Source organism: Podarcis pityusensis (genome assembly GCF_964106645.2).
Source record: "Podarcis pityusensis genome assembly, chromosome: 7".
Classification (NCBI taxonomy): domain Eukaryota; kingdom Metazoa; phylum Chordata; class Lepidosauria; order Squamata; family Lacertidae; genus Podarcis; species Podarcis pityusensis.
This window is the reverse complement of record NC_138031.1, coordinates 67,844,699-67,872,686: the sequence shown is the minus strand read 5'-3', so window position 1 is coordinate 67,872,686 and position 27,988 is coordinate 67,844,699. Positions and strand designations below refer to the sequence as shown.

Here is a 27,988-nt window from a genome sequence, read left to right as displayed (position 1 = left end):
AGACAAAAGTTAAATGCAATTTTCATTTATTTGGTGAATACAAAATATTAAAATTTAGTATTCTGGCACAACACTTCATGAAACAGCAAGCATAAATGAGCTATGAGTTTTAGCTTCATTCAATATTAACATTTAAAAGTGCCTAAAGTTTTTCACAGTATACATTTGTAAGCTAGTTACCCACTTCCATTTGTCCTTTAGCATACTATTATATGTATTCGAGTCAAATGAGCGATAATGCTCCATAACATTAGAATTTTTTGTTTTAGTTCAAGACACTGAAGAAACCAAGGGCATAATCCATCCACAGATAAGCACAGTAAAGGCGTAGAATGAACAGGAAAGTTAACATGTCATTAAGCACATGTAGAAGAGATTCGTTCTTCTTTAAACTGTTGATTATTTGGCATGTCCAAATTGCTTTAAAGGATCTAGAATTTATTATTTGAACTAAGTGTGTTGGCCAGCTTGAAAGGCTATCCTAGCAGGTCTAGAAAACCAAAGCATTATGGCAAACAGGGAGAGCAAATTCTCCTTCCAACAGTTCCCATTAAAACAGTAGCAAGACATACATGCAAAGATGCTTTTTGTGACTCAGTTACTAACCGGAATGATACGAAGCAAGTTTTTATGCTTTTGCGACTACACCAAGCCCAGTTTATCCGTTATTATTTCTACATTATTTCCTTCCTTCCCTTCTAACTGGCAATCCTCTCAGCCCCTCAAAACGCCCAATGCTCCAAGTGCTTTTGTTTGGATTGGCACTTTCCAGGTTTACTTACAAAACAGCTGGGTAACTGTACCAAAAACAAGTAAACATAACTACTATAGTATTCATCTCAAGCAGTTGGTATTGTGATTTCATCTATTTTGAGAATCTAAAAATCTATTAAAATTGGAAGACTATAATTGAACCAGAAGCTGCTGGACTTGATTTGAATAATGTTCTCCAAAGGGCAGTTTTAAAAGTGTTTCCCTTTTTATTTTATTTTATTTTTTTAAAGAAAATCTTGGCTAACCAACAAACTGGCAAGTAGAGTCTCTTAACAGTCTTTTAGGCACTTGGAAAATGACAAAGGGTAGCAGGATTTTTTATGAACCAGTTCAACACTGGGGTTCAGCGTATCTGCAACCAATGGGAACCAGTCAATTTATACACAGCAAATATGGTTTCCAAAATCCACTCAGGGACTTTGTGTAAGTCCAGATTTCATGTAGGTAATAAGATTGGCATGCTGTGAATGAAACCTTAGAAACAATATAGTTTTGCAAGTTCCACTGCACCTTCAGAGTAAGGACCTAGGCACTTCCTTGTGCTACATTTAGTTCTCTCTAGCACCCTATTCTCTCCTTCAATTTCTACAGTGTTAAAGCCCATCTGTCTTTTACAGAGCTGGCAAAGATAAACATGAACGTGTTACAGATAACGAAAAAATGGACAACTTCTGTTTTGCTTATAGTTCTCCCCTAGTATCTCAGTAAGGATCGGGGGTCCTTGATCTCTGCTGAAGATCTACAACTATTTAAAGCATATGTCATTTCTCCTGCAGAGATCATATGCGTAAAGCTCTGCCATCAAGAAATTCCTTAATGTAGCATTTAACACAATATTAACACAACTCACCACATGTGTCAAGAGTGGAATGTCAAAATCCAACAATCTGGTGGGAGAAAACTCAATCTCAAATGAGGTTTCCCAAGAGCCAATTCAAATATTGATTCTCCAGCTTGGTAATATCCACATGCAAATATCGCCTCCTATCTCAAGGAGGGGGCAGCTCATTTAAAGAGAACTCTCCCCTCAACAAGTTTATATGCTATATTTAAAAACTGTCTCTTCACAAAAGACTTTGGCCCAATTCATGTATTGTCCCAGAGCTGAAATATTTCATCTTTGGATAGTTTTTGCTGTTTTGACTAGACTTTGCACAGCCATTTGAACCAACTCATGCAGAATAGGGCCTACAAGGTCCAGCTCTCTGGCAGAAACAATATAATCAAGATAATACACAAGCTGGGCCTTCTGTAGGAGAGTTGAGGTGTTACTGTTGTGTGGGAGGAATTTACCAAATCAGTCCTCAGATTAAGAAGTGGATAACAGAATTAACTCTTTCATCACTGCTAACAATTAGTATTGGTCCAGAATTACCATCAAAATAGGTCACTCTTAAGTTCTACTCTTCTCAAAAAGCTTACTTCTAAGGCAACAATCTGGTTATTCCTTGAAATCACAGAAAAGCAACAACAACCCAAAAACCCCAGTTTTCTTCATTAGCACCTTTGCATAGTCTCTTTTTCTAGTTCAGTTTCCTTCTTTCACCACCGAAGATATCACCTCTTCCACATTTCTGTGAGACATACTCAGGTCACAGATACAGTTCCATTTAGCAGCAAACTGTCCAACTTTTTAAATAGCACCCATTCTGTTTCAGTCCGTCTTTTCAGATTTCTCTTTTTTTGCCATGCAACGACGAACTATGCTGTCAAAACCTGCTATATAATACAGGGCAAGCAAGCGGAAAAAGCCCAGGAAAATAAGCTGTAAAGGGAGAGAAGGAGAGATCTTATTCAACATACTTCTGCTTAGTGGTCATTTAATATTTTCTCTCATCAGATTTGATGCTCAGAAGTGTGGTTCACCAAGCACACAATTATTATGTGAAAAAGGACTGTTCTATTAAAGATTAGTCTTATTTAAACAAAGCTTATGAGAGGTATATTTTGTTCTCTAATTAAAATAAATTAATAAGTTATTTGAAAGTACTATGAAATATAGTCACATGGTTGGAAGGGACCTTATTTTAATAATTTTCCCCCTCTTTGGAAGCTAGTGAATGAATCACCTGCCCCATGTATCTGCACAACAATCTACCTGAAGCAGAAACACTGCAAAAGACTACAGAATGACTAGTGTTGTTTGAAATTTGTAGAAGAGAACATGATTTAGGGTTGCATTGCTCCCTGGAGAATAATAATGGGTAACCAGTAGAAAAGTCACAGGCAAACAATGTGAAACAACCTTATGATGAACAGATTCAATGAATGTTTAGCAGGCCCAGCAAGGCTGAGGAGACATTTGCCAGATGGGTAGCAACAGTCCAATTTAACATAGGCATACATTTGCAAGCTGCTTGATCTCAAAATCAAGTCCAAATTGTATGATTTCCAGCTTTACTTGCATGAGTTCAGTAGTTTAGCTATGTATTTGGTTATCCTTTCTGAAATGCATGGCAATTTCTGCAGGTAAACATTAAGGAGATGCAAGACATTCATATATGCCAAACTATGGCTTGGTGATATAAGAGCAAGCTCTGCGCTCACATGCTCTCCCTTTCACATCTGACTTTCTGTTTAGATTTTTCCTGGTTTGCTGCAACAGGCACACTCCAGTTTGCACATGACTTCCATTCTAGGATACAAGCCTACCACAAACTAGTCTTTCAGTTTGGACACAACAGCACATTCTTTGCCACAAACCAGGAACTAATTAAACAAAGAATGGGAGGGGAAGAAGTAGAACCATTGTTTGGCACTTCATGTGAACCAATTCACAAGAAGTTAAGAGATTTGTTCTTGTTAACAAAACAGATGTTGCTATGAACAAAAGGCAGCCGAATACTGAAGCTTAAAACAGGCATTGCAGGTCAGAGATTCTGATGATCTGACAAAGGATTATCATTCTGGATGGAACTATAATCCTGAAGCAGAAGGCATGCATCTTGTGTGTGGATTATCATTCTGGATGGAACTATAATCCTGAAGCAGAAGGCATGCATCTTGTGTGTGTTTGTGGTACTTATTGACCTGGATTTATGGTTGGGAAGTTATCTCACACCAGCTTTAGCCTGTTTGGCAGCTGATATGCTTCCTGAATAAGATGGACCTAAACCCAGTTATCCATCTCCCAGATAGTAGGGGTGTGCACTGGCTCTGGTCTAACTGAACAACAAGGTGATTAGGGGTGGTGTCTTATTACTGATTTGGACTGCACCATTAACAAGGTGTGCCAAAGCATATCAGGGTGTACCTAACTTTCTGAGTAGCTCTGCTTCCTGTCTTTCCATAAAGCTAAATTCACAGCTGTTCTTCCCCCTTCCCAGTTATCTTTTCTGGGAAAAGAACCCAAGATGACTGGGGAAACACCCAGAGAATGAGCAGAAGAAGGTGGTGAGGTCAGAGAACCTTCTGTTTTGACAGACAGGTCTAGCTTTTAATCATAGTAAATAAGCTTTACATTTTAATAGAGAAATGTGACACAATTAAAAAAAAACATAGGGCAAGAATCATTGCTCAATGAAACATTTTGGGTATGATCAAGTTATAGGTTATTAATTGAAACAAAAATAAAAGATGGCCCGCCTTTCAACTCTACCAAAATAAATACATGTGGACCTCAGTGGGTTTATCTCACAATTCATTGGATAGAGCTGCTTTTGCTGCCAAGAAGTAGAATACTTCCTGATCACTCTTTACTTTAGTAAGCTTACTGCACTGAAGAGATCTGCTGCACAAAGACTAGATTTTGAATTACATTGAACCAATAAATGTGAGTGTACCACAGCACTAAAAGATTTTAAAACTTCATCATTTGATATTACTTTGTTACATACCGCCTGTAGGGCTTCAGCCAGAGAAGAGATAGGCGACATTCCACCAGTCAATATTGTTAACATGTGACCATCTGTGCCAACAGAACTGGCAAATTTTCCTTGCTGGATTGGGGGGGGGGGGGGAATGGAGAAAGAAGTCAGGTGGTTTCCAAACAATTTTATAAAAATAGGATGTGTTTCTTACCAAGGGGCAAGAGGAGTTTAATACTTTATATTAAAAAAAAATGACAGTATTTTTTAAAATTTCTGATCTTAAAGGTACACGTTTCTGTTTAAGCATGGACAAGACTGTACCTGTAGTCTGAATATATATATATATATATATATATATATATATATATATATATTGCATCATCTAATATCCCAAAGTGGTATACATGTGGTTCAGGCAGACACATGCTTTTAAAAAAATTATTGTGAAATAAAATGCCTGTGGTACAGAAACAGCTATTTTTATATTCCACCCTTTTGAAACCTAGGAATCACCACTATTATTTATACTGTGCTTGTTGGCCAAGATTGGCTCCCAAAGCAGTTTATTTTTAAAAGAAACCATATGCCAGACTTGAATCAGGCCATTTCTGTCAGCCTGTGTTGAAACAGGGCACCTTGAGTTTTTGAATATCAAGTCTACTAATTTAAAATTTGAAATGCATTTTTAACCTGCGCCCATGTAATAATATTTCAACATTTGCAAAGGGAGGGTATATATTAAGTAAAAAAAAAAGTGAAGTGACCTTTAATTAAGAAACACAAAAGAACAAAAAGAGTAAATGACAACATCATTGAAAATCCATTTTAAAAAGTCAGAACAAAACAAAATCCATTAACACAAACCATCTTTCAAAGCAAGCACGCAGTTCAGATAGAGGGACAATTTGTAACTAGAACCAATTACATGTAAGGGCAACTGCCACATTTATCCCATCCCCAGTTTTATTTGGTGTCTACTTTAAATTTCTAACCTTGGGAGAAGGGCCCTTTCTAATTTTGCCTATGCAAAGGTCCCACGTATAATGATGGCACTGTTTAAAACGGTGCAATCCTAGACATATCTACTCAGAAATAAGTCCTACTGAATTGAATGGGACTTATTCCCAGGTAAGTGGGTTAGGATTGTATCTAAAGGCTCTCTTTATATAAAGATTCTAGTATTCAGAAAAGGTAGTAGACAAACACAGACAACCTTTCCCCTTATAATAAACTAGCAAGTTACCCATGTTTTCCACCCACAAAAGCATTTTATACAAATACAGCATTTTACTTACAACGGCATCTTTAACAATTATTCTGGCCACATGATCAGGTTTGCAGACCGATGATGTTTCTGAAATAAGCTTAGTCTCTAAAATCTTGAGCAAAAGTAAATAAAGAGATTACATACATATAACAGCAGATGAAATGTTACCAAGTACAACCACAGTTCACCTCACATCTGATAAGAAACATAAGACCATCTGGACATTTTTTTTTACAAAAAATATTCAGGTCAAGAGGTGTGTTTATAGTTGCATTTGTTGATATTATATTTATCATTAGATTACAAGTGAATGCAAATTCTAAGTGAACATGCAGTTTTCTTTAATAATAGGAAGAGTGAAACTAGAATTAGTGCAACATTTTAGATGCAACATTCTGCTGGTCGCGATCATAAACACACATCTTTATGTGGAGACACAGTTTTCTCATATTCAGCAGGTATCTCTGACACAAATATTACAGAAAAATAAATTGATATTATGCTCCCAGGAGAATTGGCTCTAACTCTTTTATAAATTATTTCCATTAGCTTAGATCAACTTTGTAAATTCTTGCTACCTAAGGAGCCTGCTTATAAAACTTCGCTTCAAGGAATGCATTGTTGCCTATATGATCTTGTAGAAATTTTTAGAAAAGATAAAAATGTGAGCTATATTTATTCTTGCATTAAGCCTGATACCACAGAGTTCTAGTGTTTGTCTTTTTCATCCTTTTTCATCTTGTCAAACTGTTTCCTCTTAGAAAACACTAAGCTAATTAGTATCTGTCAATGTGATCAAGGTATTTGTTCATTTGCAGTTCACCTGATTCAGTCCTCTCTGGGAGAGTAAAGAAAGGCCTTAAAGGGGCTTAAGAGGCAGGAATTTGGTTAAGTTAGTATTGTTAAATATCACTTGCTAACATAGGATCAATATTAAATGGAAATATTCTGGAGTTTGAGGTTCACAAGTAGGGCTCTCATACCTGCCCAAAAGTCAAGTGGAAACTCATTGTTCGACTAAATCCTGAGATGTAGTTGACAGAAACTGGCTTCTGGACAATTCATTACTCAAGAGTAATAAAAGCAAAGATGTTTTGTGACCCTAAACTGCTTCATATTCAATTGTTAATACTTTCACTCTGAAACATTTAACAGATTTTAAAAAAACGATTCAGGGCGGGGACAACATTCTTTAGGGTCACAGACCATTAAAGTTTTTTGGTTTTTTTTTACAAAAGGAGAGTCTTCTTTCATGTTTTCAAACCAGCTTTCTATTATTAGGAAGTGAAACAAGGAATGTGAAAGAATGTGGAGCTCAGTAGCATATGGCTAGCCTACCATCAATTCAAAAGCAAGATTAAAGGCAAACTCAAAAACTTTCATTACATTGGCCAACTAAGAACAATCCGAAGATCTCCTGTAGGAGGGTTTTGTTTGGTAACTTTTATTGCTGTATGATTGTTAAATGAGCAACAAGAATGCTCAGGGCAATACAGTAAAAGATTGATGCAACACTGATTATTAATGCAAAACCAGTTGACTCTTAACACAATTTTCTTCCTGTTTCATCCACCCACATCAACCTACATTAAGTTTTAATTTAAATATATAACATCAAAATAAATGAAGGTGGTGCAATAGAAACAACATTTTATAAAAAGACAAGAGATCCAGGTTTAGATTATTAATCAGCCCTGAATTTTAGGACAAACAAGTAAGCCTCATCTGAAATTACTTGGCAAGATTTCTATGGCGATCTTATGCCCTAACTTGCTATAGCCAGGGATGTCCAACAGGTCGATCGCGATCTACTGGTGGATCCCCGGGAGGATTTGGTAGATCGTGGTTGATCACTGGGTCCCATTCCGGCCCCAGCCCCTCGCCCTGCCCTCCATTGTTGCACGATCTGCAGAACGGAAGACGGAGTTTCCTCAGTGAGGTTGTTTGTTTCCCCAGCGATCTATTGGTGAGTGGCTGTTTCTCTTTCTCACCAACCCCCCCCCCAAAAAAAAACTGGGCTTTTCTCCTCCCTAAAAAAAAGCTGAACAACTTAGCCCTGCACCCCCCCCAAAATAGGGCCTTCCTTTCCCCAAAAAGGTCAACAACTTTGACCTGAACCCCCCCAAAAACGGGGGTAGATCACTGCCAGTTTATAATTCTGTGAGTAGATCGCAGTCTCTTGGGAGTTGGCCACCCCTGATAGCCCATCAGAAAAGACGGGGGGGGGGGGGCAGCTTTTGAGGAGACACCTCCTGCACAGAATATTTGACTAAGAAGAAACAGAGAACCTGCTGGAGGTTTTCCTTCAGATTCTACCTAATGCTACCCTGTGGATGGATAAGACAAGAAATTAAGCAAAGGAATTAGTAACATTAGTCCTGTATCATTGAAAGTATGAGTTGAGTTTAAATATTTGTCTCCTACACGTTCACTGTTGCTTTCTATCTTGCTTATGCAGCATTTTAGTAAGAATGGAATATTAAACCAATTCAATGTGGCATTATGCAGAAGTGGATAATAACTGCACATAATTGCTTTTTAAAAAACCCAAAAAGTAACTCAAAGCAACTAACAGAATAATATAGAGATGAAAACCAGCAGACAGTATAGAATCAGTTAAAGAAAAAGAAAAAAAGTTATATCAAAATAGTGTTATGTGAATATTTTCAAGATAGGTTTTGTTTTTTAAAACCTAAAAAGCCATATGGATGAACTCAATATGGACATGCCCAGAAACAAGCAAGTATTGTCATAATGTTGTATAAAATATTAATAAGTTAACTTTTTGGAATATTCCATCTCTTAAGATTTAAAAGTTTTTATGCTCATTTATATAAAATTTATTTTACCAAATGAAAGTAAAAAAATATTCAATATGGTTCTGGAAGGCAGATGCTGAATACTGGAAGAAAAAAAAGAAGTCCCTCCTATGAGTTTGGAAACTGATCTGGCAACAATGAGCAAGATCATATGGTATATCTGTCTTAGACCAGGAAAACGTAAAAGCTAACAAATGCGAACAAGAATGAAGATTGTTTAAGAATTTTTGAAACACTGTATATACCAAGGAGTGACACAATATAACTCCTTTCCTGTGACTAAAAGTTGAATACACACTTATACTCAAGGTTTAGATTTAGCATTAAGCACATCATGGGATCATTCTTTTTTGTTTTGTACCTATTGATCCTTTTACTTTATGTAAGTATTTTGCATGACAATAAAGAGGAACATAAAATTACCTTTGTCTGACTTTCCTCTGCAAAGCCAGGTGTGTCTGTATCTGGAGGATAGGCAACTGTTACGTAGATATTATAGGGCTTTACCTGTTACGTTGAGAAAAATATTTAGTTCACGCTCTAATATATTGAGCTTTCCCATGCTTACTTGTTTTCACAAAGATATACAACATAATATGAACAAAGAGGCATATAGTGGGATTGTATCTTACGGACATTTTACTTGCGCACAGGGGCGTAGGAAGGGGGGCGCTCGGCCCCAGGTGTCATCCCTGGGAGGGTGACAAAAAGGCACACCATGGGGGCTTGCCCCGCCACCCCCATGCGCAGTGGGTTGCCCCCCCCAAGTGCACAGCATGGGCTCTGGGCACCCATGCAGCTAACTCCGCCACTGTCCCTGCCTTAGCTGGAGATGGACAAGAGGGGAGAGAACAGGACCCTTTGATCAGGCAAGGCTATTCTTATGTAGCAGGGATATTTACAATAAAGCTACCAAGATGTGTCCACCCCCCCCCCCCCCGCTTTTCTATGTCCATATGATTATTGCGGTCCATGTGTGCCAGGTATTCAGGAACGAATAATAATAATAATAATAATAATAAACAAACAAACAAACAAACATGTCTTTCAAACATAGAAGCTGGATGATGCCAAGAGATAAATCAGTGCCTCCTAACACCCCAAAAAAACACAAGTTAAGATCCATACATCCAACATTTCAGGAGAGAATTAATATAAGAATGTATTCACGTTAGCATGAAAATTGTTTCTCATTGTTCAGTGAGCTGCTGAGATGGTGCTTAAACAACTGTGCCCTCCTTTGCATGTCTACTTAGAAGTAAGCTGCACCGAGTTCCATGGGAATTCATCCCAGGAAAGTAGGTGTAGAACTGCAGCCTATGAACATCAGTTTCTTTTTGAAATGGTCCATTTAATTAAAACAACAGCAGCCCAATAGCTGAAGTTGAACAATACTTTATTAGGACTAACTCAAATGTCTCAAAAGAATGAGCAAGTGTTTAAGTTGCAGAGTTGTTCAGGGCAGATACTTTGAAAAAACACAAGGGGGAGGGAAATGGCCCCTTGAAAGGGATTTGTGCTTCTGATATGGTGCATTACACGGTCAGCTTTAAAACGGGGGGCTGAGGGGCTAGCGTGTGTCCCTCCAGATGTTGCTGGACTACGTCCCCCACTGGTCCCAACTAGTATGGCCAATAGGAATGATGGGAGTTGTAGTCCAGCAAAACCTGGAGGGCCACCTGTTTTAAGCGGCATTGTAAAAGTAAAGGGAGCTGCACCAAACCATAAGGAAAACACACATCCTTATTAGGGCAATTCCATTATTAGGCCTATCTACTGCAAAATAGGGACGCGGGTGGCGCTGTGAACCAGAGCCTAGGACTTGCCGATCAGAAGGTCGGCAGTTCGAATCCCCGCGACGGGGTGAGCTCCCGTTGCTTAGTCCCTGCTTCTGCCAACCTAGCAGTTCGAAAGCACGTCAAAGTGCAAGTAGATAAATAGGTACTGCTCCGGCGGGAAAGTAAACAGCGTTTCCGTGTGCTGCTCTGGTTTGCCAGAAGCGGCTTCGTCATGCTGGCCACATGACCCGGAAGCTGTACACCAGCTCCCTCGGCCAATAAAGCGAGATGAGCGCCACAACCCCAGAGTCGGCCACAACTGGACCTAATGGTCAGGGGTCCCTTTACCTTTACCGCAAAATAGTGTGCAAAGTTCAAGTTCTACCATCAGGCTAGATAGTGAACAGAGAAATGGGGTGGTGGGTGAGAAGAAATTTGTTTCTGGCTGATATTGAAGCCATGGTGTCTGCAGGGGTTTTAAGCGCTTATGCTTACAATGTTAAGTATATAAACCAGAAAATAACACTTGCAACTGCAAGTATCTTATTTTCCCTTCTTTTAATAATTTAGATTGGGGGGGGGGGGGTGACAAAAAAAAAAATCTGTACCACCTGAACTTGCTACACCTCTGCTTCTGCAACTCAACTTTATACTATTGGCTGCAGCCTCTTATTTTTATCTCGAGCAGAAAGCCAAGGAGAAATCTCGCCCTTTTAAAATAGTATTCCTGCCACTTCTCTGCAAGAAACACCCTGGTGAAGAAGGCCTTCCTGCAAAGCTACGTGTTGTTTGGAAGCAAAGAGAGCAGTGACCCTCTGCCTCTGCCACCTCACCAGCCGCTACTGGGAGGGAGCTTCTCATTGGGATCTCAGGAGATACGCGGCGGGAAGAGGGTCGAATGAAGTATAGCAGGGGAGGAACAAGCAAACCTGGGTAAGACAACACATGCCTTGCTTGCATTGCTGCCATCTCGGGCTCTTGCCTCCTACTCCTACTAGGTGTGCATGGTGGTTCTGCAGCTGCATAAAGTGCCAGTCCCTCAGCTTGGCTGGCTTGCTCCACACTGTCAGCTGGCAAGGGCTGCAGCAAATCCAAACCACTGTGAGGGTGCCTCTCTGGCATGGGCAGGCCCAGCCACTCCTGGTGGGACGCGGGAGCAGTGGCAGCAGTGGTGGCACTGCAGTTGCTCTCCAGGCTGTACTTCTGGCTCGCCCACAGGGAGGACAAAGAGCTACCAGAGGGGGAAAGAGGGAGCTGCCTTTCTAGAGCTCCAGCTGGGCAGGAAGGTGGTGATCCTGGGGATTCTTTGCTCTATGTGATTTTGCGTATGCACGCTCTGCCCAAAACCAGATCTACAATATCTGAGAGTACAGCAGCTCAATACACTGCCTGCACTATTACTTCTCATTTTGATCCGGTGGACAACTAACCCTACTAAATGAACAGTTTTGCAAATCGTATACAATACAGGCCTTATGAGCCGAATGGTGTCATGCGCTCTGGAATATTGTACCACTTATTGCAACAGAATAGCTAAGTCTATGCCTTGTAAACAGTGTTGAATGTTGCTGAGCCTGCTTGTGTACTTTTTGGGCAACACTGTATTGTACAATATTCTTATATAATACTATTAATGTTTACTTGATTCTTTAATTATTTCCCCCTATGGTTTTAGCTTTTTGTTTATATGTTGTTGTTGTTTTGTTGTTGTTGTTGTTGTTAATGTTATACAGAGAAACTATAAGATACATGCAGGTAAGGAACAGAGAATCATACCTCCATTTGCAAAGCTTCAGCTAGTCCTCGAAGAGCAAACTTTGTTGAAGAATAAGCAGTATAACCAAACAGTCCAACTTGTCCAGCCTGGGATGACACAAACACAATCCTTCCCCTCCTCCGTTCCTTCATGGTGGTAACTACTGCCCGAGTTGGGTAGACACTACCCAGATAGTTGATAGCCATCAATTGCTGTAGACAAACATACAAGTTGGAGGCCTAGTTAACAGATTTTATATTAATGAAGTGTAATATTAATGGAAATGAAATGAAATAACGAAGTGTGATTGCTGGTCTGCAGCTTTAAACTCAAGGCATCGGCAATATTAATATTTATCACCAACAGATGCAAAATTCCTACTATGGACGATGTTGCTTCATGTTACAAATGGAGTTTCCAAGCTGTAAAATGCTGTGTTATAGTCCATTAACATGCTGGAAGGCAACCACTTGGGGGTTCCTTTGATGTTGAGCAGTAACCATTGTGATGTGGTTGCTGTTTTGATTTCCTGTGTAACTTCTGCTGAGAGGACAAGGGTGGCCAAACTTTTAAACTGGGAAACATTGCAGCTAAGTGGTAAAATACATGTTTTACCTGCAGAATATCCCAAATTTGCTCCCCAGCGTCTCCAGGATTGAACCCAAATAAAAAGGGATGGCTAACCTGTGGCCCTCCATATGCTGCTGGACTCCACTTCCACTGGCCCAGCTAGCGTGCATGGCATGTAAGGAATGATGGTAATTGGAGGGCAACAACCTACAGCAGGCCAAAAGTTAGCCATCTCTGGTATAGAGAACACTGAGCAAGCAAACGGTTAATATATATAAAGCAATGGAATTATATCCAGTAAATAAAAATTTAAGACACAACAGTTTACTAATTACATAATCTGCACCGAGTAGAGAACTAGTAGAAAATGACATTTGCAACTGCTCTACTTTTATAAAATCACTTCTCAATTTTTTTCCTCTGAAACTAATTAACGGCTTGGTTCACATGTTACATTAAACCATGTATTGTTTTTAATATTCAGTTGGAAGCCGCCCAGAGTGGCTGGGCAAACCCATCCAGATGGGCGGGGTATAAATAATAAATTATTATAATATTATTATTATGGTTTATAATGAAAACTGCCCTGTGATCTTTGGATGAAGGGCAGTATAGAAACTATTATTATTATTGAACAAATAATGATTTAATAATGTGAATAAGCAGTGTGCTGGCGCATGCTGCTGAAATTATGAGCACTTTGCATCTACCCTGTCTATGATATGCCAAGGAGAAAATGAGTCATAGCCTAGTTAATCTTTATGTGAATTGTTTACAAGTCAGCCACTGAAGAGACTTTATGGACCAACGTCAACATGAAGCAAACATTTCATTTGAGATGGGCTGAATTAGGGAGCCCCACTTTTGCTATTATTATTATTTATTAAATTTGTATACACTTTTGCAGTTATATAAGTATTCAAGAAAAAGTATTATTCCTTTCATGTTTATGTGGTGGTTCATGCAAGTATTACCCAAGGAATGAAAGTTATGTAACAATAGCGTATGAAGAACTTCTCTTTCACAACATAGCATCTCCACCCCCCATCGTTCTGCCTATTGTTCATACGCTATTGTTATGTAACAATAGCGTATGAAGAACTTCTCTTTCACAACATGGAGCGTCTCCACCCCCCATCGTTCTGCCCAGACACTGAGGTCCAGCTCCGAGGGCCTTCTGGCGGTTCCCTCACTGCGAGACGCCAAGTTACAGGGAACCAGGCAGAGGGCCTTCTCGGTAGTGGCGCCCGCCCTGTGGAACGCCCTCCCATCAGATGTCAAAGCGATAAACAACTACCTGACATTCAGAAGACATCTGAAGGCAGCCCTGTTCAGGGAAGTTTTTAATATGTGACATTTTAGTGTATTTTTCATCTTTGTTGGAAGCCGCCCAGAGTGGCTGGGGAAACCCAGCCAGATGGGCGGGGTACAAATAATAAATTTATTATTATTATTATTATTATTATTATTATTATTATTATTTAAAGGCCTTTCATAATAGATGTTTAAAGGCAGCAAACATTTTTAGACACGATAAATATCTAATAAGAATTATTGGGTCTATGACACAGATATAAAACATTCAACCCAGTGGAAAACTATGGGGGGATTAGAAAAAAAAAATACAATGTTAGGTCATTTATTTGAAATGGACAATAAAATGTGCTGCTACAAGTTAGGTAAATTTTATATATTATTTTATCATTCAAAAACATTTCTCAATCTGGTGTGATTTTCTAGGTGCCGATGAATTAGTATACCAGTACATACTCAAACAGGAGAAGTCAGGCTCACTTACTTCAAACTTACTGATGTCAGTATCTTCAAACTTTCCATTAATTGATGTTCCAGCACAATTTACAAGCACGTCAACTGGACCCAACTTCTCTTGAGCCTGGAAAGAAAGAAAAAAAACAGGTGAGATAACAAATTTGTGTCTATAAATATCACTACTGTCAGCAGAACATTTCTGCAATAAACACTTGCAATTGAAAAATGGGGGGAGGGAGCCAGCCAGGTAAAACCAGTATTTCCTTACCTGTTTAAGGGCCTTTTCCACATTTGCAGCATCTTTGGAAACATCAAGAGAGATATAATGCACAACCTATGTGAATGGAAAAGAAGGACCATATCATTTGATATGTACAGTGTAAAATGGACAAATTTTTAATTCAACAAGTAAACTATTTTTGCAACACAGGTAAGGAGACATACTGTATTTTTCGCCCCATAGGGCGCACCGCCCCATAGGACGCACCTGGGGGTTTTTTTTGGGGGGGGGGGAATAATGAATTCCCCCCCCGCGAAGCCCGGGAATGCAGGCAGCTCTGCGCAACCCTTGGGAGACCGGCACGACTTCGCGCCGGGCTCCCTAGGGTTGCGCAGAGCTGCGCGAAGCCTGGAGAGCGAGAGGGGTCAGTGCGCACCGACCCCTCTCGCTCTCCAGGCTTCAGCGAAAGCCTGCATTCGCCCCATAGGATGCACACACATTTCCCCTTCATTTTTGGAGGGGGAAAAGTGCGTCCTATAGGGCGAAAAATACGGTATTTCAACGTGTGCATTGTATGTTTCTCTGCCTTTCACTTTTAGTTGAGAGGGGTGTAGAGTTCCTGTTTCTACATAAAGTACTGGGATATTATATTGCTTTGGAGTTTGAGAAGAACCAATTAATATTCCAAAGCAATAATATTTAGCTCAGACTTTTCAGATGAGCTTTGAATTATCAAATTTAATTCTAATAAGTCAGGATGTGCATTACTTTTTCATGTACTCAGTGAAGTGCCCCTTTGCTCCCTCACTTCATGTAAACAGGGAAGCAAACCTAGCAGCTGCAGTTAAACAAATTCCCGTTAATGTACAAATACAGAATTATGGTTAATGGCTTTTAAACAAGTCAGGATTCAAAAGCCAACTTTAAACTGGTTTCACCACAGGACTATAGCAATGACACTTTGCTATAATTTGTCTAAGGCAGGCTTCCCCAACCTCAGCCCTCCAGATGTTTTTGGCCTACAACTCCCATTATCCCTAGCTAGCAGGACCAGTGGTCAGGGATGATGGGAATTCTAGTCTCAAAACATCTAGAGGGCCGAGGCTGAGGAAGCCTGCTCTAAAGTCTGCAGACATCTGAAGCCTGAACAACCTGTCTAGTCCTTAATAATTCAGCTTCCAATGAATGCTGAAGACGCAACTCTTTACCCTGCCTTTGACACTTGAGGTGTATGTTTTTAGGACCCACCTTATTTTTGTGTGTTTAATATTGTGCTTAATGTTGTAACCTGCCGTTGGAGCTTAGGGTGAAGGGCAGGTAATAACAACAATAATTCCATGTGGATGCCTATTCAATTGACCTCAATGGGTGGAATTCGTCTAACAAGTCCCATCAGATACAAGTTCTGTGCAAGAACATTCACTTGTGCAATGGGGTTTTCCTCCCACTCCTGCCCCGCTATGCACCCCCTAAAATTGGCTTTTGTGTGGAAGGAGAACCCTCAGAAAAGCGCGCAGGAGAGGAGGTGGGGATGGCTCCAACTGGCAAGTTGGAAAGCTAGTGCTTATGGAATATTCAACAACACCGAATTCTTTCTAAAAGAGTGTTCTTCTTCCTCTTCTGAATTGAAGTGGTGCAATTGTTAATGGACACTGTAGTGTTGTAAAAACAACAACAACTGCACCACACAGTGACAAATACTTTCCCAATGATAAGCTGCTTAGAAGCGCATTAGGAAACCACACTGCGCTGTTCATCCTTGTTGATGGCTGCTATAGAACAGATTGTAGTCTCATATGAAATTCTTTTTCTTTTCTCTACCGCCACTTAAGTCTTCGTTTTCCATAAAGCATGCACGACATGCCAGGGAAAGAAGCAGTATAGAATCTGCTTTGCATGTAGAACATGAGTCCCTCACATTTCCCAGCAGGGCAGAGATACCGGTAAATCCTATATGAGATTCTGGAACATATCCCTATTAGTTAGCATATGCAATACTGAGCTAGATGGACCAATGGTATGGTTTCATATATGGCAGCTTCCTATGTTCTATTAAACAGAACCTAAGACAAAATTAAAGACTGATGAAGTGAAATGTTTAACAACCCAAAGACATTACAAAAGCAAGAGAGAGAGGCACAGGAGAAGACAACACCTGGGGCTTGCTCTTGTGAGGCTAATTTTGTTTTGTTTTAAGTGTATGTTTTTTGACACATTCATTACATTTTATTAAGTACTAGGAACAGCTCTGAGGACTTCAGCTGAAAAGCAGAATATAAATTCATAAAATAAATTGCCAAAGACCCATTCACATATTGATCTTTAGGGCTTACATGAAATCATCCCTGTGCAAAAATTAGCTTTATTTTAAAAGGCAGCAAAGTCACCAAGAAAAAGATACTGATATCTCAAGAATACATTAAGATTGAGCCAAATTCATAAAACTGGCATGGTATTTTAGTCATATTTAACCGTAGCTAACACAGAATTTTAAAAAGCACTCTAATATGAAATGATTTTACGTTGTTGCCAATGACTACTGATAATACCCCAGAGGCAAGACAAACTTCTTCAGAAGCAGGAATTATTCTTTTAGGAAAAAAGAGAGACCATTAAATATTGCACATCAAGCACATTTTCAGCCTTCTATATTGCAAGTCATGTCACTTTCATGTTTTGTATAAGTTTTTCCATAAAAGAACTGACCCCACCTTTTTCTTAAATTGCAATCAAAGTATTAGCATTATAGCTCACAACGCAAGAGTACCCAAAGGAGGCATTTGACTGCAGGATGTGTCTAGGATTACTTAGAATTCTTTAAAACGGAATTTTCAGTTAACCTATGGCATGACTATACAGGGCACAATACGCTACTCAATTTTCTCTTATCTACACATTTACTCCATAACTTGTAATTCAAGTACTGCTGCTCTATATTAAGTCAGAGAAAGAACATGCATTTTCTTAACACATTTGAGAGACCTGGTAGAATATAGTCATCTTACCTGCTTATCATTAACTGAGAACTTCTCAATTTCTTTCTTTGCTTCCAATAGCCGGCACTGGAATTAAACAAGCACATTTGGAACATTCTGCTAAAACAATTAAGATAGACAGAACGAAAGTCTTCTTTAAAAAAATGCAGTATAGCAGCAAACATTTAGGTGCTTTATGCATTTAGGAATTGCCATCTTACTTGGTCAATTTACTGCCAATTCTATAAATATTTACAACATTCTGCTTCGGCCAACGTAAATTAAATCCACTGTTATACTTTATTTTCAGAAGTTTGCTTTGACTTTGCCTATATGGCATATGCAGTGCCATTCTGTGTATATCTAATTAAGGGGTAAAGCTTTCAATGAGTCTCACTCCTACAAAAGTGTGTATATGACTGTAGCCAATAGGCTATATACCATACAGATATCCTGCACAAAGACTTCTGCCTGAACAATGCGACTTCTGCTCCCCCTCCCTGTACCCTTGCAAGGGGGGTGGCCCCAACCCTCCAGAGCACATCTGGGAGGCAGAAGAGATACAGTGGTACCTCGGGTTACAGACACTTCAGGTTACAGACACTTCAGTTACAGACTCAGCTAACCCAGAAATACTACCTCGGGTTAAGAACTTTGCTTCAGGATGAGAAAAGAAATCGCACGGTGGCGCGGCAGCAGCAGGAGGCCCCATTAGCTAAAGTGGTACCTCAGGTTAAGAACAGTTTCAGGTTAAGAACGGACCTCCAGAACAAATTAAGTTCTTAACCTGAGGTACCACTGTATGCAGAAGTCCTGTTGCACAGGTGGGAATCCTTGCATTAATGGGATGACTTCACTGGATACAACACTTAGTTCTTAGTCTAGCACATCCCAAGATACTAAGTGTATTGCATTACAAGATAAGTAAAGATTAGTAAAACTTCCCAGTGCACACATGTACTAGTTACAAGAATTCAGGCAGGTAACTGAATTCTTTTAACAAAAAAACATTTGTCAGCCTACTGCTGACACCACGCCCTCATGCAAACTCCTGTTAAGAAATGGAAGAACTGCAATTCTGGCTATCACTGCTCAAGATAATTTCCCACATACCATTTTAACTTCACAAACACAGCCTTGAAGACCAAACTCCAGTTAAGTGTTCTACTGTGGTGGAATTTTTTAGTTGAGCCTTTTGATAGGCTCTTAGCTTATCTGCTGGTTTCTATTATTTTTTTCTTTTACTGCTGCTTGAAAACTAATCAGACAATAAAACAATTTCAATTTTAATGACTTCTATTTTATTTGTAAACTGTAAAATGCTTTGCATTTGATTTTATCATAGAAAGGTGGGCTATAGATGCTTAGAATAAAATAAATGGCAGCTTACAAGCAGCACATCCTCAATCAAAACAATACAGAGAAAAAAAGCTATTTCAGCTTACTTACCAACAAATATTTTATGTATCAGCTAACTGCAAGACTTAAATATTAATCTTGCTTTAAAGCTTGTTGCTTCTCCCAATTCCAAAGATTGGAATTCTATATTTTGTACTCTGTTATACTAGAAGACTTTAGAAACAAACCAAGGATGGCTTTGAGTGTATTAAGCAGAAGAGAGTGGATATGCAAGTAAATTCCCCTTTCAGATGTTCACAGTAGAAAAGAGTGCAAAAAGTGAGAGTATTACTCTCTGCTTTGGTGCAATATCCAAGATACTAGCAAAGCAGAAAACAATTTTTAAAACATGAATGCTGCTCATATTCCACTTTCCTGAAGAAATGGTTAGAGTGCCTCTGAATCTACAGGCCAGGTGTGGGGAAACTTTGGTGCTCCAGATGTTGCTGAACGACACCTCCCTTTATCCCTGGGCCATTGGCCATGCTTGCTGGAATAGGAGTTGGCATTCAACTACATCTGGAGGAGAAAAGGTTCCCCACACCCCACAACCATAGGTAAATGGTTATAAATTGAATAGCCAATAGAATAAGCAGTTTGGCTTTGGCTTAATACTCTCGCTAACTCAAACACTGTATTCAAACTCTAACAGTCATTTAATTATTTATTCTGGAGAAACAAATAGGCCCCAATCCAGATAAAATTAGTACAGTAATCACTAATTTAAGCCCTGTTGCTTTCAAATTTGGTGAACTTTAGTAGGATTGGAGCCAAGGATTTTAACTATTTAATTAAATACTAGGGCTTTAGTTATAATTACTGTTGCTTCAAACCCTTCCATTGACAGCTTCAGGGCATCATAACTGTTAAATAAGCATGCTAGAAATTTACCTCATTTCTTGCAATAAGTGTTATAAAAGCCCCTTGCTTAAAGCATTCGATGGCAACGCATTTCCCAATGCCACTGGAACCACCGGTTACCTTTTAAGAGAAGGGGGGAAAGCATATAGATTAAATTGATAAACTTGACAGCATAGACATTAGAATTATAAGCCTTTTAGAGAAGAGAGTGGTCAAACTCTGGGCCTGTTCACATGTGTGCAATAGTGTTTCCCCTCTGTAAGTAATGAGATGCCTCTTGGTGTCATGTGGACAGCTTCTAATGTTACGACTGTCCACAACTATTGCTTTGAAATTGCCACCACAATCACGAAGCTGCAAGCTCTCTATGGACATCCCAGCTCACTTTCAGCATGGTAACACAGTAAGGATTACTTTGGGGGGGGGGGTAGAGGAAGGCAAATAGGGGGTAGATGCATCTATGAACAAACTCATACCCCTTCAGCTCCGGTATATTACTATACCAAGATCATAATTTAGGTAAATTGGCAATTTAATGAATTCGCCTAAGTTAAAGCACAGGCAGCATAACTTCTACTACTTCTGGATACTTGTTTGCTATGCATCTGGACAGCTCCAAAAATATCGTAATCAATTTTTGCATGATGGTTCCTGAGATCAATGTACAGATTCTCATCTCTGTTTGCATACAATTGGACACAATTTAAAATAAGATGGCAGAATGAACCTTTCAAAACTGTGCTGATTTTGTTGTTGTTGTCGTTTCTTAGAATGCCCAAGCAGTGCCAGATTTGAGGCTCCTAGTTCAGTGTGTACTTCTTGATCCAGTTTTGCACATGCTAGATTATCAATTCCTGTACAATGTCCAAAACATGATACAGTGGTGCCCCGCACGACGAATGCCTCGCAAGACGGAAAACTCGCTAGACGAAAGGGTTTTCCGTTTTTTGAGCTGCTTCGCAAGACGAATTTCCCTATGGGCTTGCTTCGCAAGACGAAAACGTCTTGCAAGTTTGTTTCCTTTTTCGTAAAACCGTTAATACCCAGGGTGCATTGCTTGAAGAGGTGCAGTTGCGACTTGACTTCGAGGAGCAACACATAGCACGCGGTGTGGTAGCCTTTTTTGAGGTTTTTGAGGACTTTGCTGATTTTTGAAGCTTTTCCAAAACTTCTTTTGCAGCCGTTTGGTAAGTTAAACTTTTAAAACTTTTTGGGGGGGTTTTGGATTTTGGGTTGGGGTGTTTGGAATTCAAAGACTTGGTGTTGGGGAGAGGTTTGCAAGAATCTGGGAGCTTGTGTGGTTTTTTCCTGCATTTTTATGATTTTTTGTGACCATTGGGGCACTCTGCTGTTTTTTTAAAAAAAAATTCTGGGTTTGAATTTCTGTGTGGTGGCTGGCTGGGGGAACAGTTGAGGAGGGGTTTGCAAGAATCTGGGAGCTTGTGTGGTTTTTTTTTGAATTTTTATGATTTTCTGTGACCATTGGGCCATGTTGTTGTTTTTTTAAAAAAAATTCTGAGTTTGAATTTCTGTGTGGTAGGTGGCTGGGGGAACAGTTGGGGAGGAGTTTGCAAGAATCTGGGAGCTTGTGTGGTTTTTTTCTGCATTTTTATGATTTTCTGTGACCATTGGGCCATGTTTTTGTTTTTTTTAAAAAAAATCTGGGTTTGAATTTCTGTGTGGTGGGTGGCTGGGGGAACAGTTGAGGAGGGGTTTGCAACAGTTGGGGAGGGGTTTGCAATTTCTGTGTGGTGGGTGGGTGGCTGGGGGAACAGTTGAGGTTTTTGAAGACTTTGGTGATTTTTAAAGCTTTTCCAAAACTTCTTTTGCAGCCATTTGAGGATTTTGAAGACTTTGGTGATTTGCAGCCATTTCGTAAGTTAAACTTTTAAAACTTTTTTGGGGGGGTTTGGATTTTGGGTTGGGTGTTTGGAATTCAAGGACTTGGTTCTGGGTTTGAATTCCTGTGTGGTGGGTGGCTGGGTGCTTTTGAATTTTTTGGGTGTGAAGCACTGATTTCCCCCCCCCTGAGTTTACGAAGGTAGGAGCTGTGCTGCCATGGGACCCAAGAAGACTGCTGCTGCAGAGGCCGGCGAGAGGAAGAAGGAGAAGGTGACGCTGGAAATGAAGAAGGAGATCATCCGGAAGCACAACAGTGGAATGCGTGTGACAGACCTCGCCAGGGAGTACGGCAGGAACCCATTGACCATCGGCACCATCCTGAAGATGAGGGAGAAGATCCTTGCGACTGATGCAGCCAAGGGAGTCACCAGGATCGTGAAGAACCGCCCAGCTGTTCTGGAGGAGGTTGAGAAGTTGCTGCTCATCTGGTTAGAAGAGAAGCAGCGTGCAGGGGACACAGTGACTGAGGCCGTCATTTGTGAGAAGGCCAAGGCCTTGCACGCAGACCTCGTCCGGGAACAGCCAGGAACCTCAGGCGAGCCAGAAGTCTTCAAGGTAAGCAGAGGCTGGTTTGACCGGTTCAAGACGAGATCTGGAACCCACAGCGTGGTCAGGCATGGAGAGGCTGCCAGCTCTGATGTTCCTGCGGCTGAAGACTTTGCATTGGAGTTCCTGGAGGTTATGAAGACGGAGGGCTACGTTCCACAGCAGGTCTTCAACTGCGACGAGACCGGGCTGTTTTGGAAGAGGATGCCCAAAAGGACTTTCATCACACAGGAGGAGGCCAAGTTGCCTGGCCACAAGCCCATGAAGGACCATCTGACCCTGCTCTTCTGTGCCAACACAAGCGGTGACCTGAAGATCAAGCCCCTGCTGGTGTACCACTCAGAGAACCCACGGGCCTTCAAGAAACACAAGGTCGACAAGGAGCAGCTGAGTGTCATGTGGCGATCCAACAGTAAGGCTTGGGTCACACGTGTGCTGTTTGTGGACTGGGTCAATCTTGCTTTTGGCCCTGCTGTCAAACAGTACCTGCTGGACAACGACCTGCTGCTGAAGGCTTTGCTTCCGATGGACAATGCTCCTGCTCATCCTAAAGGCCTTGAGGAGGACTTGTTGGAGGAGTTCAGCTTCATCAACATCATGTTCCTGCCGCCTAACACCACGCCACTGCTCCAGCCGATGGATCAGCAGGTCATCGCCAATTTCAAAAAACTCTACACCAAGGAGCTTTTCAGGCGATGCTTCGAGGTGACTGATTGCACCACCATCACCCTGCGGGAATTCTGGAAGGACCACTTCGACATCGTCACCTGCTTGAAGATGATCACCACAGCCTGGAACGGGATCAGCCAGAGAAATTTGAATTGCGCTTGGTGCAGCCTGTGGCCGGACTGTGTGGCACCAAGTGACTCTGATGCACCAGAGTCAACAGTGGTGCAGGTCATTGTTGCCGTGGGGAGGACCATGGGCCTGGAGGTCACAGAGGAGGACGTCAGCGAGCTGGTGGAGGAGCACGACCACGAGCTGACCACCCAGGAGCTGGTCGAACTGCAGGCAGAGGCTGCACAGGAGCAGGCCTCGCTGGAAGAGGAGGAAGCAACTGAGGAACGGCTGTCCTCCAAAGAACTGAGGGACATTTGCCTGAAGTGGAAGGATGTGCAGGCTTTTGCACAGCGGCACCACCCTAACAAGCACGTGGCACATGACCTTGCGAACACTTTTGATACGATGGTCATGTCGCCTTTCAGGGAGGTGCTGAAAAGGCGGATGAAGCAGCAGACCATGGACAGGTTCTTCAGCAAGAAGCAAAGAGTGGAAGACCTTCTTCGAGTGGTCCCCCAGAGTCTTAGAAAATGTACTGTACACTTTGTTGATTTTTAAATGTTTTTCTGTCATGTTTAGAAACTTAATTTATTGTTCCTTCAATTTTTGAAATGCTCTTTACAGTATGTGTGACTTTAAAGAGCACTTAATAAACTCTTGTTGTACCAAATTTGGCTTTGTTTGGACTTTTTTTGACCATAGGAACGCATAAATTGAATTTCAATGCATTCCTATGGGATTTCGTGCTTCGCAAGACGAAAAATTCGCTAGACGAAAAAACTCGCGGAACGAATTAATTTCGTCTTGCAAGGCACCACTGTAGAGCATGGTACAGGCAACTTCTAGGATAAAAAATGTTCTTCACTCAATGGAAAATCCAATCAAAAACGCACAAGTGGCAAAATCTTTCATTCCTGTAAACAAGCAGCCTTTCAGTATCATCTCTCAAGAAGACCTCTTCTCCCTCACTATTCAAGTCTAAAAAATAATATTTTCCTCATTTCAAAGGAAGCACATCTGTTATTTTAAATTTTATTTAAAAAGTATATACCGCTTAAACTTTCAAGGAAATCCACCAGTGGTTTCACAGGCTAAAGCCATAAGAACAAATGACATCCTTTGCTGGAGTCCTCCTTATGGGAAGAATTGTGTGACTAGAAATATCTCACTCGTACAACTGCTTTAGAAGAGCTTGTATGTTGATACCAGGTGAATTAGTCAGAATTAGGAATGCTTGGCTAGAAGAACAAACAAAAATGGTTTCTTCTGCTGCAACAGCAATGATGAGAATGAGGCTTTGCATTTCCATACTTTGGTATAGAATGTCCATTTAGAAACCCTGGAAAATAAGTTCATAGATCCACAAGCACAAAGGAGGGTTTGTGAGTGTGATTTGGTGCAAGGATACAGAAGGATGTCAAAAAGATGCCATTAAAATGCAAATATTAGGTTTGTTACACAGCAATTCTTTCCTACGCAGACAAGAAGTTCCAGTTTGTTTCCACCACACCTCCTAGTGGCAATAGCGGTGTTGATGTTGCTGGTAAGAAGGGAGTGCAGTTTTATGTCCACAAAAGAAGATAAGTGGTTGCAGGGCCAGTTTCAGCCCTTACAAAAGGCAGTGGAAGAATTACAGGATATAGAATAAATGAATGAGAGACGGTGCATGAGAAGGTGCATGAGAAACTGACCTGCATTGTGAACCCTTTGGATAGAAGGATTATGGATAAAAGGATTACCTTTAAACATGATTGCTATACCCCTCCAAGTTCTGATAGATGTAAGGCTTATTTGCTATTAGGCAACTTTATCACAAATGATTCTTATTCTCTGGCAATCACTTGTAGCCGAGTAGGATTGTCTTCCAAGAACACGGTCTTAACAATGAGTCCGTAAGTGACTGTGGAGGCCAATTCTGGATCCACGTGTCCTTCCACAGTGGGAACATATGTTTCTGGGCGGGAGTTGATCACAGTGAGGGTTTCCCAAGCGTGCCTTCCTTTTAGCATGTTTCGTCTTGAGTACCATATGTCTAATCATAATATCATATGATTAGACATATGATATTAGTACGTAAGCTGCTCCGCATGCTAAACAATCCTTCAAATCAACTAAAAATCTTGCATATTCTTTTATCAGCTTAAAGTAAAGGTAAAGGGACCCCTGACCATTAGGTCCAGTCATGACCGACTCTGGGGTTGTGGCGCTCATCTCTCTTTATTGGCCGAGGGAGCCGGCGTACAGCTTCCGGGTCATGTGGCCAGCATGACTAAGCCGGTTCTGGCGAACCAGAGCAGCGCACAGAAATGCCGTTTACCTTCCCGCTGGAGCGGTACCTATTTATCTACTTGCACTTCAACGTGCTTTCGAACTGCTAGGTTGGCAGGAGCAGGGACTGAGCAACGGGAGCTCACCCCATCGTGGGGATTCGAACTGTCAACCTTCTGATCGGCAAGTTCTAGGCTCTGTGGTTTAACCCATAGGGCCACCCACGTCCCTCTTTATCAGCTTACTTATGCAATAACTCCATGTCAATACTTTATATGCAAACCAGTAAGTAGCAAAGGTCAACTCAGAATCCCTATTCTTCAATTTAGCAAAGACAACATTCTCCTGACACCAGATTCTTCCATTGCACACATGGAACAAAATTCCTCAGAAAAAGAGAAAATAAAAAGATAGGCACATGAAAGGAGAAATTCAGTTAAGCGTCCAGACACAGTCAAACCTAAAATGGCGAAGACCTGCTATAAAATGTTTAAATTGCTTGGCTGTAAGTCCACTATTTATGTCATTTACATAAGTTTCATGAACAACATGCTTCACACCATCATTTGTGCAGATTATAAACAAAGAACCAATAATGAATTTGACTCAGATTAAGCAATTGCTCCAACATCAAGAATCTCTGCACATGTCTCCATCTTCATAACATGATGTCATTTGTCTACTCATGGAATTGTTCCTCTTAAAATAAATAGTACAAATCATGCTTCACATATAGAGCTTCATTTTAGGTATGTGATTGCTGTGAAGTGACATGTATCCACTTCTCTACTGTCCAGAGAAGGTACCAGCTTACATATCTGTACGGGGTATGAATTATGGTGGCAAGCTCCCCTTGGATCCTCTCCACTTTAAAGGAGGAGAATATAAAAATATAATTTAGGTAACTTCTGTAACTTCTGTAATCTAGTTTAAATTTTGCTATCTTGCTTTGCAGTGCTATGGTCTAATGTAATAAAATGTACCGTATTCTATGGTGGCCAAAGGGGCACAGGGCACAACTAAGAGCAACTGCTGGGGGGATGAATTGGCTTGAACCCAGACTTTCAACTACATTAGGGTGGACATCTGTATCTGTGGCCCTCCAAATGCTGCTGGATTTTAGCTTTCATCAGCCTCTTCCAGCATGGCCATCGGAAACCGTAACCCAGGAGCTACAGGTTCTTAATCCTCTATTCTCTCAACAGAGATAATATCTATATTGTAAACTCCCGAATTCCACCTCCTTTTGTTAGTAGGCAGTACTGAGAATAACACATTAAGACAATCAGCACAATTTTGTATGTGATTGTGTCCCTTTAAGACAGGAAAGAGGAACCAGTGCCCCTCCACATGATGCTGGAGTGTGGGCCACAGGTTCCCCACCCCCTACCTTAAGACCAACTAGTATAGCTCAGACCAAGGTCATGGGTTCAACCCCTGTATGGGTGCATATTTCTGCAATGCAGGGGGTTGAACTAGATGATCCTCAGAGGTCCCTTCCAACTCTATGAGTATATGGTACTGATTCCAAGGAGTAGCATTCTTTCTTTTCTTTTTTAAAATGCCATTCAGTTTGCAGCACACACTACTAAACCCATAAATTGAGATTACGCCTTGTTTAATTCAAGATTTCCAGCCCACATTTCTTTTCCCAGGAGATAAAACAGATATATGAAAGAGAGGAAGATCTTATTTAACGATTTCTTTCTTTCTTTCTTTTTTTTTTTTGGGTGCAACTAGTCTGCTTCTAAACAGGAGCATCTATAGACAGGAAGGGGAAATCTAAAAGATAACCCAGCTCGTTCCTAATATTCCCTAATTGTAAACAATGGCACTCCCCCTCAAAAAAACAAACAAACAAAAAAACCACGTCTTTTGCTTCAGGCTAAACATAACCCAGACCTTCCACACCCTTTTCTAATTACTAGTCAAGCGCTACATCCCTGAATCCCCTTTTTTCCCCTTTTTGGCGGGGGGGGGGGTGGGAGAGGAGACAACATCTCTCCTCAGCAACGGTGTTAATTTTGCTTGCGCAGTTTGAAAGGGGAAGAGGGTTTTTTTGTGGGGGGGGGGGAGCTGCTATTTCCCTCTACACTGAGATACACAGATCAACGTATAAAATAAAGGTTTCGAAGGGCAGGAGGATGTCGCATTTCTTTACCCGCTGCCCTCCTCCCCGCAAACCGCCCCAGGAAACCTCGGCTGGGCTCTCACCACGACGTGGGCGCCAGACAGCGGCATGGTCTTCGGGCTGCTTACGGGCAGCACTATGTAGAGCAGCAGCAGGAAGGCCAGGACGACGACGACCCCGGCGGCCGCCGCCAGCAGAACCGCCCCGGACATCTCTGCGACAGAGTGAGAGAGAGGAGCACAGCGGGAAAGAAACGATGGACGAAGGAGAGAAAGGACCACGCCAACCTACTCCGCCGACAACCTGCAGCCGACTGACTCGCTAACCCTGTCAGAGCTTTAGAGAAGGCATTCAGAGGAGGGGA

At 41.0% G+C, this 27,988-nt stretch overlaps 1 protein-coding gene across 1 annotated transcript; it reads right to left on the bottom strand.

Annotated features, from left to right (window-relative positions):
• Positions 1–9: 9 nt before the first annotated feature.
• KDSR (3-ketodihydrosphingosine reductase) lies at positions 10–27,988 on the bottom strand. Its single transcript, XM_081014995.1, has 10 exons — positions 27,708–27,988; positions 20,028–20,117; positions 17,769–17,825; positions 14,812–14,877; positions 14,572–14,667; positions 12,224–12,415; positions 9,093–9,176; positions 5,879–5,962; positions 4,611–4,712; positions 10–2,539 (listed from the first exon to the last, which is right to left on the bottom strand). The coding sequence occupies exons 1-10, from the start codon at positions 27,834–27,836 to the stop codon at positions 2,429–2,431; spliced, it is 1,011 nt and encodes a 336-aa protein (XP_080871121.1). The 5' UTR covers positions 27,837–27,988; the 3' UTR covers positions 10–2,428.

What these genes read in the sequence shown, in the direction of transcription:
- KDSR (XM_081014995.1), bottom strand. Translation starts at nt 27,836, where the DNA reads ATGTCCGGGGCGGTTCTGCTGGCGGCGGCCGCCGGGGTCGTCGTCGTC. An exon ending in CACTTATTGCAAGAAATGAG is followed by an intron (nt 17,826 to 20,027) that starts GTAAATTTCTAG and finishes GTTTAATTCCAG; the next exon opens with TGCCGGCTATTGGAAGCAAA. An exon ending in TGGAAAAGGCCCTTAAACAG is followed by an intron (nt 14,668 to 14,811) that starts GTAAGGAAATAC and finishes CTTTCTTTCCAG; the next exon opens with GCTCAAGAGAAGTTGGGTCC.